This window comes from Hyperolius riggenbachi, chromosome 2, assembly GCF_040937935.1.
Source record: "Hyperolius riggenbachi isolate aHypRig1 chromosome 2, aHypRig1.pri, whole genome shotgun sequence".
Lineage (NCBI taxonomy): Eukaryota > Metazoa > Chordata > Amphibia > Anura > Hyperoliidae > Hyperolius > Hyperolius riggenbachi.
This window is the reverse complement of record NC_090647.1, coordinates 215362877-215383134: the sequence shown is the minus strand read 5'-3', so window position 1 is coordinate 215383134 and position 20258 is coordinate 215362877. Positions and strand designations below refer to the sequence as shown.

General features: G+C 44.5%; 2 protein-coding genes across 2 annotated transcripts in view; one reads left to right on the top strand and one right to left on the bottom strand.

Annotated features, from left to right (window-relative positions):
- Window positions 1-124: 124 nt before the first annotated feature.
- LOC137546100 (putative GTP-binding protein 6) lies at window positions 125-20227 on the bottom strand. Its single transcript, XM_068268110.1, has 10 exons — window positions 19771-20227; window positions 12582-12719; window positions 10197-10267; window positions 6361-6491; window positions 4609-4679; window positions 3568-3726; window positions 3275-3483; window positions 2276-2424; window positions 1716-1865; window positions 125-481 (listed from the first exon to the last, which is right to left on the bottom strand). Exons 1-10 carry the CDS (start codon window positions 20210-20212, stop codon window positions 358-360), a joined length of 1644 nt encoding a protein of 547 aa, XP_068124211.1. The 5' UTR covers window positions 20213-20227; the 3' UTR covers window positions 125-357.
- Window positions 19894-20258, top strand: part of LOC137546101 (uncharacterized) — a 34390-nt gene continuing 34025 nt past the window's right edge. The window contains exon 1 of the mRNA XM_068268114.1: window positions 19894-20183. Within this exon, the coding sequence (XP_068124215.1) occupies window position 20183 (1 nt within the window). The 5' untranslated portion in view covers window positions 19894-20182. The remainder of the gene's footprint in view (window positions 20184-20258) is intronic.

Below are 20258 nucleotides of genomic sequence, written 5' to 3'. Positions count from 1 at the left end.
CAGCTACCGCAACTTTTTTATGCCAATTTCTACTTTTCTACTCTCCTGGGACCCCCTTATGTCTAAAATACATATAGACACTATTCTTCACCACGCAGTATCTTGAAAATAAACCACTCACACGTGTATGAAAATAATTTATTCCATTTATAACAATATTAAATGTATATATATCTATCACTGATTCAGTGAAGAATTTCTCAGGTGCATGGCAAATTTCCATTCACACACAGCCAAGTTTCTACAGAGAATACCTTTTCTGCACCAGACTTATGGCATTAAGCTGGCTATTATACGCTGGTGCAGATACATAAGTGCCTTGAAAGTTAGTTTTTTTTTTAAATGACGACAGTAAGGTCATGTATCAAACAGTTTTTTATATTTCCCATAAGCAGCACTGGTTATTATCACAACGACATCAGCACTGCCATCTTCAGGCAAAACATTCACTTCCAGCACAGTCGCCTCCTTGTAAAGCCAGCTGTGAAAACACAGAAAATAAACAGTAAAAGTAAAGAAGCAGCAGAGATACTTGAGTGAATATCAGCTCTAAATCATGAGAACATCTGATACACTCCAGCCCAGCGCACCCTGCAGCATTGATTACTAATGCCACCATGCAATTTCCCCTCAGAATGGTCAAATCAATTATTTCCGACAGGTACAATCTATTTCCAGATCGTTATTCTGATCAAAAAGATCAGAAAATAAACAAGAAAAAAACATCGAAAATCCAGATCGCACCTGTCGGAAATAATCGATTCAGCCAGTCAATCTGACAGGAAAATGCATGGTGTGTGTGTGCTTAAAACAAACTTTTGTACACTCCACACCACATGCGAGTGATTGACAGGGGTGCTTGCGCAGGCGCAGTAGAGGACGACCTGGCGAGGTCAGTGGCTGAGAGCGGACCTGCCAGCGGCTGAGAGCGGACCTGCAGCGAGAGACATAGCGGCTGCTAGGGGCTGGAGGAAACCCTGGATAAGTAGATGTAATTTTATTTTGCAGCTCTGACATTCCTTTTAAGTTTAATCCTTGGAGTATATATTGTAGAGCTGAAGCAGCAGCGGCTGCATTGCGTTCAGATGCGGTCGCGTTTTTTCTTCCCCTATGGGGACATTACCTGTCGCGGTTAACCGCCCCTGGAAGCAACATGTAGCTTCCAGGGGCTCCTTGAACGCCAGTGAAAATCAGGACCCGAACGCTGCGTTCGTGCAAACGCGCGTAAAAGCTTGGTACAAACGCTCCCATTCACTTGAATGGGAGCGTTTAACGCCAAGCCCCGAACGCTGGCAGTAAACGCTCTGCAAGCGTCCGTCTGAACCAGCCCTAACTGGTGTGAAACCATTCTTCACCTCTTGCACCAGGGCTGGCTTGGAGCAGTGTAGATGCTGTCATCTTCTGTGGGTCATGTCTCCATCTCATTAGGATGAACAAAAGAAAAACTGTGTGGCAGGCCAGCTACCCTGGCCCCAATTACATCACTTAGGCCCCACACAGACTGTGACTAAGCACTATGTTTACTGCCAAAATCCAACACCTTCAACTAACTGCTCAAGCATTTGTCCTTAGAATCATGGTCATGACATCACACTGTAGGAGGGGTTTCACCTCAGTATCAGCCACACAGACCCCCATATCCCCCCCAGTTCCTCTTTACAGTCTGAAGATCAAATTTTTTTGTAGTCAAAAAGGAATTTATTAATTTTACAAACCTTAACTGGGGGCTTTCCAGATTCACTCTGATAGCGGTAATGATCCTCCCTGTGCTTTCCAGCACTGCTGTTTCAATGCGTTTTTTCAGCTCTTCCAAACCAGAGCCTATCAATGCTGACACACGAAAACCTCCTTCATCGCTTTCACGGCTGGGGCAGTAAAAATAACTTAGTAACGCATACAATATCCCTGCAGCTGTTGCATATTTACCATCACAATGGATGAATTAGGTATATTAGTGATAGGTAGAAAACATTTATATTGTGCTTTTCTCCTGGCAGACTCAAAGCACCAGAGCTGCAGCCACAAGAGCACGCTCTATAGGCATAGCAGTGTTAGGGAGTCTAGCCCAAGGTCTCCTTACTGAATAGGTGCTGGCTTACTGAACGGGAAGAGCCAAGATTTGAACCCTTGGTCTCCTATGTCAGAGGCAGAGCCCTTAACCATTACACTATCCTGCCACAAAACAGCAGAACAATAAATGTTGTTATTTGCACATATCACTCATTGCATCGGATAATGTTCACTCACAGCTTCAGACTTCATGAATTTCACTTACTTGGGCACTATGTCAGTTTTATTGTGCACCTCAATCATACTGTCCAGGAGCCTCTGGGGAATATTTAGTCCAGACAGAACAGCCAGCACGCTCTTCTTCTGATTGACATATTCAGGGTGACTAAGATCTCTTACATGGATTAATAAATCCTGGTGAAGGGAACACACAAGTGTAAGTACTAGAGGAAGGGGGGGACACTACTATACTGTAATGATATAAACATGGCACTATGAGCATGAAGAATGTATTCTACAATCAAGAACAATTCTACAAGAACCTTACTAAAACAGGGCTTATAACAATTATTTGCAATTAATAGCCCCCCATGACCCCTGCCATTGTGGGAGGCCTGCTCCTGTTAGCAAATGCAGAGCGGCAGCAGTGGAGAGGTCCTCCTTACACCTTTGCTGTGTAGCCATGCCCCTGGAAGCCAGCCACGATGCAACTCACAATGCCTGTCACATGACAGAAGCCGCATGATGATTGGCTGCACAGCCTGGAGCTACACAGAAGAGGGGAGTGAAGACGAACTGTCCCTCCGCAGCAAACGGGTACTGTTTAATGATCTGTTGCTGCTATCTTGTATAAATGTAACCCTAAATAACTATAAGAATACCTTGTTATTTGGTCTAGAACTGGGCAAGCTTTTAGCCACACAGTTAAAACTAAATATAGAATATAATATAGAATGGTTCATAAAATATAGAAGAGCTATGCCAATCATGTACAGTAAATATCAATGATATACAGTACCTATCCTACCTTATAAAACCCCTGGGTTTCTGCATCCGTCAAGTGAGTGCACAAATGCAAAGCCTCGGCAGTTGTCACGCATGCGTATGTGACTACACGTGCTGGTGTAACGGACAAGGCCGCGCATGCGGGTTGAGGGGCTGCGCTTGCAGGCGGACGTGGGTGTTGCTTATTCTATCACCTGTTTTTTTTTTTTTAATGGGACTTATCTACTGTTTAAAAAAAAACACATTTCAAAGTTGTTACCGAATGGATGATATCCTCTAGGGTGGCAGAAAAGGACTCTATGAGGTTGTGGGGTAGCTGAGAAAGGAAGCCAATAGTGTCAACATAGATAACAGGCAGGCGAAATGGGAGCAGTCCACCATGTGCAGTGACATCAAGCGTTGCAAAGAGCTGGTCACGTGGCTGAAGGCGTGGATCATTGGTAAGGGCCTTTATCAGTGTTGTTTTACCTGGAAACATCACAAAGCACACATATTGCTCAACAGGTACATGATTTGGTGTATGTATATTTATATATTGTACATAGTAAATACCAGAGTTGGTATAGCCAATCACAGAGATAATTGGAAATTCACGCTTTTTGCGCTGTGATCTAATCAATTTCCTTTTCTTCCTCAGCTTCTCCAAAGCCTTTTTAATCCTTTGCTCTCTCTCTTTTAGGAGCCTCTGCTGGACCTCCAAAAATGTTTCACCTTAAAAATAACAAATTAAGAGTACTTGTAAGTAAAATTACCCTCCAACCAGCATTATCACTGCATCGCTTTTTAACTTTATCTGCCAAATATTAGGCTATACCTCTTTCTGAATGTGGACGGTCTTAGGCATCTTAATGTAAAGTTTGTACAATAAAACACAATTTTTCCGGCACCAACGTGGATTGAATGATGCCTGATTAGAGTAGTTTCTGGTATTAATGTTGAAATACAGTAATTAAAGAAAACCTGAACAGAAAATAAAAGTCAAAATAAACACACACACACACACACATCATACTTACCTCCCACGTAGTCTACTCGTCACTCTCTTTCTCCTCTCCCGCGTACTGTTTGTCCACTGTGATTGATGGATTTCTCTGTCCTCCATTCTAAAAATGGTTATGACCTCATAACAGCTTCCAGGTCAGCACTCCATCAACCAGAAATATCACCCACTTGAGCCATGGGGAAGCATGGACATTACCTTGCACATCAGTTGGTTGTCCTTTCAGTTATAACTGACAGCAACTGATATAGCGGAAAAGAGCCCAATGGGTTTTAGCTTCTGGAGAGAAGAGTCTGTAGTCAGAACTGGAAGGAATTGTTGAGCTTCTGACAAGAACTGATGGCAAGGCAAGTATGTAATATTAATTTGCTTGTACATCATGTTTATTCTAAGTTTACTTGGTGCAGACTCCTTTTGAAAACAAATTAAAGGAAATCTAAAGTTAACCCCACCCGGTCAGCCCTATCAAAGTAAAAGTGATTGGCAGATCTCACAACTCTTTGTTACGTTGCTCTTTTTCACTGCACTGTCTTCTTTGCACTGAGCACTTCTTGTTCAGACAACTCTCTAAGTATAAACATTATTGGATTTACCTGATCCCATAATGTATCTTGATCCTCCCCCTTGCTGGTCCAAGTGAGCAGTTTCATTTTTCAGATTAGACCTTTAGAGAAAAATACCATATGGTAGCATCAAAAAGAAGTTTCGTTAAAGATCACACATGTATTGTACACATGTATTTTAAATTGTACAGTCTCTCTCTAGAGCAGTTATCTTAGCACTACAGTATATGAACATGCTCTCTGCCAACAGTTTTGTGTGTCTAATCCACCCTACGCAGTCCACAGAGATCAGCAGAAGGAAGCAATGCTGGGAGAAAACTCTCTTGGTACCTGCGGCAATCGTCTCTTTCCCGTGGCTTGTACTACAGCTAGCCTCCTATGCTTGCATGTACCAGGTCCTGGTTTGTTGATATCATAAAACTGGGACTTGGTATATGCATCAGTACAAGCCAGGGAAGCGCTGAGTGTACAAGCTGGCATCAGTACAAGCCAGGGAAGCGCTGAGATTCTTACAAGCATCACGGGCAAGCTATACAAAAGATTGGACATCACAATGAGAACACTGTTTAGCCTCCTATAACTTCACAACACTACATAATGAAACAACTACAGCAGAGTCCCAGCTATCCAGAACTAAACTAACCAGAAGTCTCAACCAACCAGAACAAATCTTTGGCAGAACTCACATTGGTGAAGGCCAACTTCTTAGGCTTATTGTAGGCTTTGCTGTGCTTAAAGACTGGATTCCATGGCCTTCACAAGGTTAATATATTGTCAATTACTGTATTTAAACATTTAATACAAAGTTCACAATATGTATACAGATTCAGGGATTGTACTGTATTAACTAGGCCTATTTTTAACATTCAGTCTCAAGCAACCAGAAAGTACACTTATACGGCATCAGCCAATCCCTGTGGGTGCCGGGTAATGGGGACTTTGCTGTAATTAGAACTTCTATAAATCTTTTAAAACCCCTTTTACCTTTAGAAATGATTCTTTTGTCATTACTGTACTGGGAGGGGGAAAAAAAAACAAAAAAACAATGCTGAGAAATATACTTTTATTTCAAAATCGAATATCACAATTTAAGTTTTAAGGTAGCCATACACTGGTCGATTTGCCATTAGATCGACCAGCTGACAGATCCCTATCTGATCGAATCTGATCAGAGAGGGATCGTATGCCTGCCTTTACTGCAAACAGATTGTGAATCGATTTCAGCCTGAAACCGATTCACCATCTGTGGAGCCGCCGCTGCCGCCTGTCCCCCCCCCTTCCCCGCGCATACATTACCTGACGCTGGCTCCCGGGCATCTTCTCAGCGCTGCACCCGCTCCATCCCGGCGCTTCCTGTGTCTCTCCGTGACCAGGAAGTTCAAATAGAGCGCCCTCTATTTGAACTTCCTGGTCACTGCAGTGACACAGGAAGCGCCGGGATGGAGCGGGTGCAGCGAGGAGAAGATGCCCGGGAGCCAGCGTCAGGTAATGTATACCTGATCGGATCGGCCGCCGCTAGCGACGCGCTCCCTACCCGCGGGTGATCGAGGGTAATTTTCCGCACGGCGCAATCGACGGACCGATCCGATTTCGGGAGGAAATCGGATCGGCGGGTGCGTTTAGCGCGAACGATTGGCAGCAGATTCGATCCCAGGATCGAATCTGCTGTCGAAACGGCCGCGAATCGGGCCAGTGTATGGCCACCTTTATGATAAATTGGATAGTTATCCAAATAGCAAACAAAATACTGTATATTGGAAAATTCTCCTCTGTATATCCTACCGCAGCAAGGGAATTTCAGCCAGTGCAATCTGTAGCTTGGCCTCTCTCGTGCGTGCGGTGAGCCGGAAAATATTAAGGACCACCGTATATCTGTCAAAGACTTTCGTCCCCCATTCTGCCTCCAGCACTTTCTGCGTTCAAATGTCAAATTAAAGCAAAGAGGATTACTGGAGGACCATAATAAATTAGAAAGCAACAAAGATACAAAATACATTTTTTGCAGTTACCAAGTTATTTAAATGAAAACTGCAGAATATTTAAACTAAATTGCCCTTCCAGTTACAGTAGTTACTGATTTTTGAATATGGTTTTCCCTTACTTAAAATATATGCTTTGAATTATTGCTGAAGATGTAATACTGCCAGCAGCATACCAGATCAATCAAGTTTCAATCGATTTTGGGCAGCTTAATCAATGAAAAGTAATCAGACATACTGGAAATCAAAGCTGCAGGGGATTGATAACAACCCAGCAGTGTACAGCATTGAGCCTCATGCTAGGTACACACCATACAATTTTGTGTTAGATAGACGGTTCGATAGATCATTTCTGTCATGTCCGATCTTATTTTCGATCGTTTTTCTGATTGCTTTCTCACAGAAATTAATGGAAATAGATAAGAAAAAATAACAGAATCGGATCGGAAAATCGACCGAAAAAAATACATTGTGTATACCCAGCATCAGTCTTTTTGGATAACAGACACATTGCTAGTTGAGACTGTCATGAACCACTGAGGGGCAGTGCATCTGTACTAAACTGACATTGCAAATGCAGCATAGTCTAAACAGATCCTTAAAGCGGACCCAAACCAAACATTTTTTTAATTCAAAATAGTTAGTTGCACCCCTCTGACACATACAAAGATAAATAAACACTCCTTCAAGCCTATGGGCATTTCAGTACATGCTTTTCACCCTTCTCTTTTCATATCTAGGGTTATACAGGGGGCAGCCATTAGCAATTCCTCCTTTGCCGGACACCTCCTACTCCATCAGTTTGCTGGATTCTGTCCCGGCAATATGAAAGGAAGGGAGGAGTTCCTCCAAGAAATTTAAAATATTTTATATTTGTCATCATGCAGCTGAAAAAAGGCTGCTATTATTATAATTTAGAAAATAGATTTTATTTCTGAAATCTTGTATTTTTAATTTGGGTCCACTTTAAATCAAACCTGAATTGAGAGAGCTCACAGGTCTGATACGGACCTACATAGAGGGAAGGCTCTGGATACCATAGCAGCTTCCTGGTCCTTTGTCCATCCCGTTGTTCCTGCTCCACCCCCCGGTTGAAGTTATTCAACCTGCTAGGTCTTTGTTACGCCTAGGGCAGCCTTTGAAACTGCTTGCATCCCAGAGTAGTTCTAAAAATAAGTACGGATGCACTCGTCTTCAGGAAAACTCTGGGACATAAGTAGTTACAAAGGCTGACCGAGGAGTACCAAAGAGCTATTCGGCCAAGCAAGTCAAATAACTACAACCAGTAACAGCACAGAAACCATGGGCCGTACAGACAGGGCCGGATTTCTGGCAAGGCCGCCTAGGCCATGGCCTAGGGCACCAGAAATTTAGGGGCGGCTCAGTGAGGCGCAGTAAAGCTGTTCTATGCAGCCATCCCTATCTACAAGGACAGATTTACCCTTTGAACTCTCTGTCCTGTACTTGTGTTGTCCCTGCAAGACCTGTAAGCTCTGTCCTGCAGGTACACATCAGCCTAACTCTCATGGTGACACAATGGTTCCATCATTAACGAGATGGCAAACACAACATACAAATTCTTAAGGAAAACATAACATAATCTATACGCATATTACTAAAATAGTTATTGTCTGTGACATCCAATGACGGAAAGTAAAATTCTCATTGAGGCACACAGAGATAACAACCAAACAGACAGTATAGTTGGCCTTGGGTGGTAAAAAGTACAAATCCGGCCCTGCGTACAGAAGAACAGGAAGGGCTACCCAGAGCCTTCGCTCTAATTAGGCAAGTATCAAACCTACGGTGAGTTTACTCACTTCAGTTTCCCTTTAAATGATCATTTAATAGAAATGAAAATAAGTATACTGTTTATGGATTTCATCTCAGAAACCTGGTAGGTATATGACTGTTCAGAGACTGGCTAGCCCCAATCTCCCTCCCCTGCCAAGGGAAAACTGCATGTGTGGCATCTGAGGGGCTCTGTTCAGACTATAATCTCTGTCCTGCCTTGTAAATGATCTGCTCCATCTGTTTTCCTAGCAGTGTCCTGCCAATCCCTTTACATCTGCCTACATTTTTCCTTGTACTCTTTCATAGCTGCTCAGAATGTTCCTCTCCACAAAAGGTGCAGACATTCAGGCACCAAAGCCATGAAGAAGAAAGTTGGGTACTTATGTATTATATTGTCTACCAAATTCAACTGCCCCCTTTAAAAGACATTTAATCCCCTTTGGAAATCTCTTTGTTGGAAAGTCGAGAATCTTGGCTTACATCTGCACTATGCCCTGCATCAGTGTGATGCATCGAGTTAGGGTGTATTGAAAGAAGGCGTCCACTTTTTAAAGTGATATTCCCCACTTTACTGGAATCATTGTCCCCATGCCTGCTCACTGGGCTCGGTCCTCACTTCGCTAGGACATCTTTTTATTCTAACTATGTGCAGTTGGATAGTGGACATTGCACACCAGGAACCTCACCCACTCACTTGGTTTTGTGCTGGAAGCTTGGGTTGCCAAGTTGGTGGTGGTGCCAGCCAGGCACAACCCCTTGTTCAGCACTCCCTACCTCAGGAACTGTGCATTGCACTGACGCGTGGCATAGTACAAATAAAAGCCAAGATTCTATGCTTTCCAACAATAAGACAAATAGACAGGACAAATAACATATCGCAATTGTCTCCTGGAAGACTCCAAGCCCCAGAGCTGTAGCCACTGGGACACGCTCTATGGGCAGCAATAAGATTTCCAAAGGGGAGTAAATATATTTTAAACAGGTTGCAGTCAAATTCATAGTGGCTGGATGGTGTAATGGTTAAGGGCTCTGCCTCTGACACAGGAGACCAGGGTTCGAATCTCGGCTCAACCTGTTCAGTAAGCCAGCACCTATTCAGTAGGAGACCTTAGGCAAGTCTCCCTAACACTGCTACTGCCTATAGAGCGTGTCCTAGTGGCTGCAGCTCTGGCGCTTTGAGTCCGCCAGGAGAAAAGCACGATATAAGTGTTATTTGTCTTGTCTTGTCATAGTAAAAACTGAAGCGGGAAAAAAAATAAACACAAGCGCTGCCATGGTTGCTAGAAAGCATATATAATTCAACATCTAGTGCTGTAAAAAAAAAAAAAAAAAAAAAAAAGACATGTGGTACACAGTACACATTTGTGATAATGCAGTTACACTTTAATGATCCATCAGGGTGGCTGAAAGATCACTATGTGCATTTGTATTATTATTTATAAAGCACCTCTGTGAGAGGTGCCAAGCCTACTCAGGACATATAGCTGTGTGATACTCCTATCGTTTAATGCCTGAAGAAGCGGGTTTTGTATGCCCGTGTAACGCGTCGCAGTATGTTTTTTGGAGTATGTAAATAAATTCTTGTTGACTTTAATTGACAGCATCGTGTCTATATTGGGTCGGTTGGTCCACCGCCACCACCTAGTCATTTTAAACTTTTTAGTATCTTTTATCCTACTGGCGCCTCTGTACATCGATTGATCCATTAACTAACACAAGCTTTCCGTTTAAATCAGTTTGTCTGTGCAGAAAACGCACATAAAATAGATGAGTATGGCCCCTGCCTACATTAAACTTAAATGGCGCTTCTAATATGCTTTTTTATCTACTTATTCAATAATTTACCTCAGTCGAAGAGGATATTCTTTCAACATTCAGAAAAATGGCGGTGGCGTGAGGATAATATTTAATTTGTTCTGTAACAAAGAATACAATATATAAAATGTACATATCACTGAGAACCTTACTAAGAGAGAACCAGGCAGTTTAACAACCCACCAAAAAACTTCAGCTAAAATAACCTGAAGCCTCCTTCACTAATGCAAAATACAGCCACAGTTAAAAACATGGTGAAGTAGGTAAGTTAAAATGGCACTCGTCAAGGGAGTGCTATATAAGAGAACACGTTAACAGTCTTATAGATAAAGGGTACCTCAAGAAACACTATGGTCCCCAGTTTAACTTACCTGGGGTTTCTTCCAGCTCCCTGTAGTCGTAATGGTACCTCAACGTCATCCTGCGCTGCTCCATTCAGCCAATGTCCCCCTCCAAAACCTGGCGGAGTCAGGCAGTTACAGGTTAATGGGCATTTGCGGCCCAAGGCCTCAATTGCACTCCTGTGGTCGGGAGCGTTCTTCTCATGCACAATTTTTCTGAACTGCGCAAGCACAGAACGCTCACAGGATCGGGAAGGCGACCAAGCTCTCAGATGGGCATAGTAGCAGAAGGGAGAAATGCAAAAAGGAAGGAGCAGGAGAACTACAGGGGACCAGAAAAAGCCCCAAGTAAGTGAAAGTGGGGACCTGTTGCTTGAGGTTCCTTTTAAAGATGGGCCACTTCCTGAACGCCTAGCTCTAGTAGTCCTGTATAAAATTCCACTTTCATATGCAAGTTCTCTCTTTACTCTTTCGGAAACAAACACACACACACACACACACACACACACACACACACACACACACACACACACACACACACGCCAGGATCAAACTCAATGCTACAGGTGATGCTTTGATCTGATCATCAATAGATCCTGATATCTTTGGATAACTGTTAATATTTATATAGCACTGACATATTATGCAGCGCTGTACAGAGTATATTGTCTTGATAGCTTTTTGCATTTATACTCTAAATTGTTTCCCTTTTTTAATAAATTGTATAAAAGGGATAACAGGAAGAACAATGTGATTAAAGCAGTATATTTTACTTAATAGTGCTCTTTAAGGTCCTTTTCTACTATTCTATTTTTGTGAATTGAATTGTACTGTAAATGCCAAAGTGTCTAAGCATCTTCTCATAGTGCTTATCTGTAAAATCAGAATCTTTATTTAGACAAATAGTTAGCTTATAACATTAATAATATCGGTTTACTTTAACTTCAGTAAACAGTATACTTCTGCTCTGGTGCAGGGGTGGGCAAACTATGGCCTGTGGGCCATTAAGTCCTGCTAGGCTATTCTATCTGGCGCATCTATTCAGGGCCAAATTGTGTATTCCCCCAGTGGGTAAACTGCGGGGGACACAACAGATACCGTACCAGTTCACCGGCCGCAGCTCATCTGTTCCAGGCTGCGGAAGTCTGTATTCTGACAGTTGGGCTACGGGAAAATGGCATCGGAAGCCCAGCACTGGAGTCTATTTGTGTCTCCAGAGCTGGGCTCCAGCGGTTATTTTTCTGTAGCCATGCTCTGCCTGTCGGTGCAGAAGATTTGCAGATGGACCTGCTGCAATGAAAATAGGGGATCAGCGCTGGATGCCGAGAGGAGTCTCCTGCCCGGTGAGTATTTTTCTTTTCAGGTGCCACCACAAATACCAGGGATACTAGATGGCACTATCTAAATTGGAACCCTGCCTCATTTTATGGGGGAAATGCTCCCTACTATATTTATTTTGGGAAAGTGCTGCCACATTATATCTATTTTCTGGAAAAGACTGCCATAAAATGTGTATTTTGGAGGAAACACAGCCAGGTAATGTGCATTTTGGGGACAGGCCGCCACATTATGTGGATTTGGAGGAAACTCTGCCAGGTTATGTGCATTTTCTGCCAGGTTATGTGTATTTTGTGGGAAACACTGCCGCATAATGTGTCTTGCTGTCTCAGGGGGTCTGCCTGTTCTTGCTGGGCCATGCGTTTGGTGCCAAAGAGGTCTGGCTGCTGCCATTTGTTCTTTGTGGGTTGGGGGAGCATTGTCCAATTACCTTTAGGGTCTCTTTGCATAACTGTTTTGTGAGGACACTTGGGCCCACTGTCTTTGTGTTACTGTTACATTACAGTTAGCTCCGCCCACAACCTATCAGGCTCACACCCATTTTTTTTACCATGGCGTGCAAAGCGCACCACACTTACTCCTATTCTGGTCCAGCCCCTTGGTCACACTTGAGTACCCCATGTGGCCCTCGAGTCAAACATTTTGCCCACCCCTGCTCTAGTGCCATAAATATACATATGCTTTTATTTTATTATAGAATCACACATTTTTGAAAAGCCTAATGTTAATGTATTACCTGTCAGGTACTGAAGATTCCCTTTGCCAAAAATGTATTTATTATTAGGCGTTTTTGTAGACACGATTAAACTGTTCACAACCACCCAGTCAGGAACACTGCGTACCAGAGCAATGGCCTCACTAAGCATCAGATCAGCTAGTAGGGGAAAGAGAAAAAGTTAGTGATAAGAAATATATGTTAAACAGATCTATCACTAAGGTTGTCTATACTAGGGATGATATACCGGTAGTAGGCCAGTCAATCTCTTTTTTTTTTTTTTTTTTTTTTTATCGTTAGGGCCTGCACAAAACAAAGCGGACCTGAGCTCAGAACATCCTCTCTGCTCTAAAAGATACACAACAGCATAATAACCTTTAAAGAAAAACATTTCTTTGTTACGGATGATACAAATCCTAAAATATGTACTGTTTCTACTTCCTGATTCATGGAAGCAGACCTATTGTTAACAGCCTGTGCTTTCAAAAGGAGCTTATCTGCTATCTCTGCCATGGCAGTCATGTGACACGGTAGAGACAAATAACTTGTGATTAATCACAAATGAGGGGGAATTAAACAAGCTAAACTCTCTAAATACATACAGGGTGTATTTCTCTATGTTTTCCTTCTGTTCTGTGCAAGAGTTCATGTCCACTTTAATCATCTAAAGTCATTGCTTGTGATTGTTTTAGGTGACTATCCAGTGTGTGTACAGGTGTCCCCAGATGTAACACAACTGAAGCAAAGTATGATTATTTCTCACCTACTTCTATCTGATGACCTTGCCGTCTTACCACCAGACTTCAAAGACCTAGACAGCATGAGTAATCAAAAAGGAGGGGTGAGGAAGGATCATGTAAGAGTCAGCAAGCTCAGTTGCATTATGATTGACTTCCACCACTATTACATTATAACACAAGGTGCACAAACTACTGTGAACAGCGGTAAAACAAATATAAAAATGTATTTAACTTCAAGTGTTTATAGAGCACACATGGGTAGATATTTGAGAGCTAGTGTGGTTGAGGTGAAACAACATTAAAGTCCATAAGGAACAGATCTCCAATCACAGTAATGTCTACAACTTGAAGCGTTCTAATTGGCTGAATAGTGCGGGTGTATTGTTACTACAACCTATCTGAAACCCAGCAGTTCGAGAGGGTGCCACCCATCCAATCACGTTAGCAGAATTTCCCTATGGACTTTCTTGCTGGTTCACCTCAACCACAGTAGAACCGATATTGTTCAGATCATCAGAATTTTTACTAAGAGAACAAGTTTGACTATGACAAATCTAGACCAGTACAGGACACATCCTATTTTATTTTCTTTGAATCTGATAGGATGTTTGAAATTAAAGCCAATTTGGAATAGTTACCTTGGGAGGGGGAAACCTCTGGATCCTGGAGAGGCTTCCCCTATCCTCAACACCGCCGATCCAGCGATGAGACACATATAGTCCAATTGTACTGTACCATGGACCCTCTCTGGCTCAGCTTTTTCCACCAGCGCCTGAGTGGGTCATTGCTACTGCGCATGTACAAGCTGTCAACAATTATTCGAGGGTCCATGTGCTGGAACAGGTCAGTGGAGGACTGGGGAAGCCCCATGTGGACCCAAAAGCTTCCCTCTCCTGAGGGCCACTTTTCCCCCCTACAGGTCCACTTACACAGTGAAACTGCATTGCGCACACACTGTGAAGCTGCATTGCGCACTTGCCTCAATAAACCACCAGTAACTTGTAATGTTAGGTTGAACCAATTAGAATCTGCCAGGTCAATTGCGTCATGGATGTGCCGATAATTCCAGCTTGCATGCAGCTTAAAATCTACCTTAAAATTCTAAACCAAATAGGAAAAAAGTTCATTTGATTGACTTAACACCAAACCACAAGGAAAATGGAATAATGTGCATGTTATTTACCATCCTTAGGCCTCTTTCTCACAGGAGGCTGAAGACAGAAAATTCACCACCTGTTAAGGCTCATACACACATCCGACCATAGTCTTTGGAAAATGAAAGACCACAGACCAATTTTACCCCCTTCCATGTAGTATGAGAGCCATACCTACACAGTCTATTCTATGGAGCTGAACTCCCCATCAGATAGAAATCTTTGCAAGATGCTGCACACAAAGAGGCTGTACACATTCAAAAGATCAGTATCTGCAAAAGATCCGTTCCTGCAAAATGCATTCATAGTCTATGATATCTGCAGATCATCATACACACCTTGTTTAACAGACATTCATCTGCAGATCAGATCCATCAGGATGGATTTTTAGATCTGCAGATGATTGTCTTATCTGCAGATGAATGTCAGTTAAACAAGGTGTGTAGGATGATCTGCAGATCTCATAGACTATGAATGCAATTTGCAGGAACGGATCTTTGGCAGGAACAGATCTTTTGCAGATACTGATCTTTTGTGTCTGTACAGCATCTGTGTGTGCAGCATCTTGCAAAGATTTTTTTCTGATGGGGAGTTCAGCTCCATAGAAAAGACTGTGAAGGTATGGCTCTTATACTACAGGAAGGGTGGTAAGATTGGTCTGTGATCTTTCATTTTCCAAAGACTATAGTCTGATGTGTGTATGAGCCTTTAGTCTCTCTCATACACCTTCTGAGCGCTTGATGGTGTTTGGCATAGTGATGAAGAGGTGGCCTCTCTATCGAGTTACATCTGAGTGCAGTCATGTTTAGAAGCAACATGTTGCTTTATTTTCCATCGAGTATGACCTCCGCGTGTAAAACACACATGGGGTTACAAAAGTTTCCATTCTCAGCCGAAAGATGCTCATTACTGGCACCCTGCACACAGTTCAGCCTCCTGTATGACAGAGGTATTAGCGGCCAGTATTAGTGTACTTAAAGGGAGTCTGAAGCCCACATGAAAAAACAAAAAACAGATACTCACCTAAGGAAAAAGGAAGGCTCCCTCTCCTCGCCATTCCTGCGCTGCCTCCCGTTAGCAGTCTCCGACCGATCAGAGGTGTCTTTTTTCCGCTGCTGATGGGCTTCGGGAGCGCGTATCTACAGGAGTGCACATGGGGCAGCTGCTATAGGCGCCCCTTGCCGCTCACCTGGGGGGGCGCATCTCTGAACAAATAAATCACCCCTCTCCATCAAGTCCGAGCACCTCCTCATGCTCCTTCCCACAATCCGCAGCCGCCAGCGCTGTACACCCTGCCTGGAGGAGAGGTCTGACACACTTACAGTGTCGCACAGCATCCTGTAAGCTTCTCTCGTTGTCCTGGCAACATCGGCAACTTCCAGCACAGAATGCAGAAGTGGCTTCCCTTCATCTCTCCTCTATCCAGGAAGCTCAGCAGACAAGCAGTGGAACGCAGGGAAGGACAGAGCAGAGCATGTGACGTCACCTCCTTCCCCCGCTGGACTGTGTGCAGTGCCAGTGACTTGCTGAAGTCAAGTTTGTAAGCTGCTGCAGGAATCAGGGTAAGGGGACAAAGATTGATGTGCCAGCACAGCGTGTAGCCTGTAATTATCTGCAAGACTGCACAGAAGGCTGTCTGTGAGGCTTCACTAGTGATTAGGCTGATATCCCCCTCTCATCACTGTCCCTCGGAGGGGCCCCGCACACTCACACCCACACAGTCATTCAAAACTTTTATTGCACACAGTGTTAATTTGTTTCATCACACTGTGTGCTAAGACTGTTTGCATCCACAGCAGTACGTTTAACTCTTTATTGTCTTAAGGTGCCCATACACTCGTCAGATTGGCAGCAGACAGATAAGAAATGCATCTGATGATCTATCTGATGCGTTTTTAGAACATTTTTTACCAGGATAGAATTCCAACAGATTTCAGTTTGAAATCTGTTGAAATTCGATCTGATGGCATTTTTTTGCCATCAGATTTCCATTAAGGCCAATGCAAACTGATAAGCAATCTCATCAGATCGACCTAAATTTTCCACCCTGCTAGTTCGATGGAAATCCATCGAAATCGATCGAAATCGGCCGTCGATCGGTCGATCGGCCAACCGATTTGCGATCGATCGATCGATCGATCGACCGCGATCGATCGATCGGCCAGAAAATCGGCTGAGTGTATGGGCTGCTTTATTTCTTTTCCACTGGGGCTACTGGACTGGCCCTTATAAATCCAGGACAGCTTACTATTTCATCTCAGAGCTGAAGCTAAGTTAGAAATCAAACTATAAGTTAGAGATGAACTGTAAAAACCCATTATTATAAAATCTGTTCTGCAGGGCAACAGCATCTGCTGGCCACTAGAGATGTCGGCGAATGGTTCGGGAACCGTTCGCTGGCGAACACCTCACCCTGTACTACTTCCGGGATGCTATGACCCGAAGTAGTACGGCTGCGCTGGGCCGGCGGTGCGCATCCTAGATCCCGCGCCTGTTGCCGGGCACTTTCTGCGCATGTGCGTGACGTCCCGCTCATGCGCAGAGAGTGCCCGGCAACAGGCGCACGATCAAAGACACGCACCGCCGGCCCAGAGCAGCCGTACTACTCCAGGTCATAGCGACCCGGAAGTAGTAGCGGCCCATAGGGGTTCGCCAGCGAACGGTTGGCCTACATCCCTACTGGCCACTACTTTCCCACTGTCCCACATTTTATTTCAGTTACAATTTCCATGCTATAGCAGGCCCAGGCTTTCCTACATTTTAATTCTTACAATTTCCATCCATTCTACAGCAGGCCACTGCTTTCCTATAAGTTCTGGGATTTTCCCAGAAATGAAATTCTGTGGGTAAGCACTGCAGTGGCCTGCTGTAGAATGGATGGAAGTTTGTAAGAACTACTGAAATGTGGGTAAGCAGGAGCCTGCTGTAGTATGGAAACTAAATGTGTGTCCTAAGGTTCCTTGCAGTTGAAAATAATTGTTCATGTGAGGTCTTTTACTTACCTGGGGCTTCCGCCAGAATCCACGCCCTGAAGTCTTGTAGTTCTCTCGCTCTCCCTGTAAACTGTATAGACTACTGTGCATGTGTTGGCTTGGTGGCGAGGCACTTTGATTGCACTCCTGTAAAGTGCTATGTACAGGTGCAGAATGCTCCCAGCCACAGGAGTGCAATCAAGTAGGCATGCCGCCAGGCTAGTGCATGGGTTAGTATTGCATGACCTAGCTACGTCACACACCTTACCGGGCCAGAGCGGACCAAGGATGAGGACCAGTAGGTCAGCGAGGAAACTACGAGATTGCGGAGGCCCCAGGTAAGTGAAAGAGTGTTTTATCTGGTGTTATGGAGGGGCGCAATTTCAGTGCTTGCCATAGGCGCTATTTTCCCTAGATACGCCTCTGCACTCGGGCACCTGAAGACAGGCCGCTCCGTACTGCGCGAGCACAGTCTTGCGCACTCACACATCTTCGAGAGCACTCGGGCTCCTGGAGCCTCCCACGGTGAGAGGTTTGAACGGAGGAAGCTGCGGGGGAACGAGAGGATGAGGAGAGGAACGGAAAGGTTCTATAGGACCCAGAGACTTCACTCTCCTTAGGTAAGTATCCGTTTTTGTGTTTTATTTTGGCTTCAGATTCACTTTAAAGGGAATCTGTAATAAATAAAACTTTCCCTGGAGGGTACTTACCTCAGGAAGTGAATCCTTATGAGGCTTCCCCCATCCGCCTACGCCTCGTGATCTAGTGCTGGTAGTCAGGGATGCGCTCACAAGTAATAACGAGTGTGTAAACACTCAAATTCGAAATTTAAATGAGCATTAATTAGCTCAGGTGTGCGGCAGGGACATAGACATAAGGGGTTAGTTACCCATAATCCTCCCTTTGCTCCAAATAGCTTGCACGCGTTCTATTAGACGTGTTGCAAGCCTCATTACCACGCACTTCCTCCTGGTTTGAAGGAGGAAGTGCCCGCAGTGAGGCTTGCAGCGTGTCCAATAGGACACGAGCAAGCTATTTGGAGTGCAGGGAGGATGCGGAATTATAGGTAACTAACCTCTTATGTCCCCGCCGCACACCTGAGCTAATTAATGCTCATTTAAATTACGAATTTGCGTGTTTACACACTCGTTATTACTTGTGAGAGCATCCCTGCTGGTAGCCCCTGAACGGCACACGTTAATATTTACCATCTGCATGGCTTTCTGATGGGCTCAGATGGAAATAACCCAGCCCAATCGGTCCCCTCTACAGCTCCAGCGACTTGCACAGCAGAGCAAACCCAGTCAGGCTGGGCTATTTCCGCTAGAGCCCTTTGGTACTGGGCAGGACTGCAGATGGTAAATATTACCACACGCCCGCAGGTGCACCTGTGCATTCTATTCTTTGGGGCTGCCAACTCTGAATCCCAGAGGATGGGGAAGCCTTATTAGGATCTAGAGGCTTCCCCCGCCTGAGGTAAGTACTCCCCAGGGGGTTTATTTTGTTACGGATTCCTTTTAAGTTTTCTAAAAAAAAAATTACCTAGTCATAATTGGGCACCAGTTTATTTTAGGGGACCTAGCTGTAAATCTCATAGGGAAATTCTACCAACAAGATTGAGTGGCCAGCACCCTCTCAAACAGCTAGGTTTCCAATAGCTTGTGAGCGTATAAATATATTTGCATTACTCATTATACAGGACATTGGTGTTGAAGTTCTGTCATTACAATTCTGTATACCTCCCCATATATAGAGGTTATCAGCACATCAGAAGGGAGATGATAGGTGCAGAATCAGTTTGTAGAACTTGTTATAGTTGCAAAGCACATTATTTACTGGATTACAATAAAATGCCAGATATGTCATCCCGAATAAACAGGGCCTCTCTCTTTCTTTTACAGCCAGTAAGCTTAGGGCTAGTTCAGACGGACGCTTGCGGAGCGTTTACCGCAAGCGTTCGGAACGTCGCGGTAAACGCTCCCATTCAAGTGAATGGGAGCGTTTACACCGAGCTTTTGCGCGCTTTTACCCGAACGCGGCGTTCGGGTCCCGATTTTCGCGAGTGTTCGGGCTGCCCCTGGAAGCGACATGTTGCTTCCAGGGAGTGGCCAACCGCGACGGCTAATGTTCCCCTAGGGGAAGAAAAAAACGCGACCGCATCACGACGCGACCGAAGGCTACTGAAAGCCTGACCGCGCAGCAGCCGCAACGTCCCCAGACGCGACGCCACGCAGACATCCGTCTGAACCAGATGCTGGACTTATCCTCATTGTTGCATGCAAAAAATTGTAAAACCACTAGCACTTCTCTTAATCCAGTTTCTGTATCTTGCATGGATCATTACCAGTGGTGTCACGTGGTTTGCTAGGCCCCCACTTGACATCTGGCTGCACAATGATAATATACTGAGCTCCTTGGAGGGTGGGAGCCTGAGAAACCAGCAGCTCATTCTCATCATCGTCCTCCTCGTCTCCCAGAAGATCCTCCTCCTCCATGGCGATCCAGTCCTCGCGTTCATTTCCATCCCAATACCCCGGTGGCCGATCCTGCCAGCACGGCGTGCTGCTCCACACAGTGCGGGACCTGGGGACATGGAGCCGGTCCCTGGCCATTAATGGCATCAGGTGACCATGACAACGAGGGACACGAGACGGGATAATTACAGAAGGACTTGCCCTCACCGCCCTCCACAGCCAGCGACTCAGCATGGCACACAGACCGTACAGCTCCTTCTGGTCACATAAGAAAGACGTAGTAGTGAGTGAGGGGGCGGCGCCGCTCTGCATCTCTCTCTATGTGAAACACTTCCTCAGGCGGGCGGAGGAGGCGCTG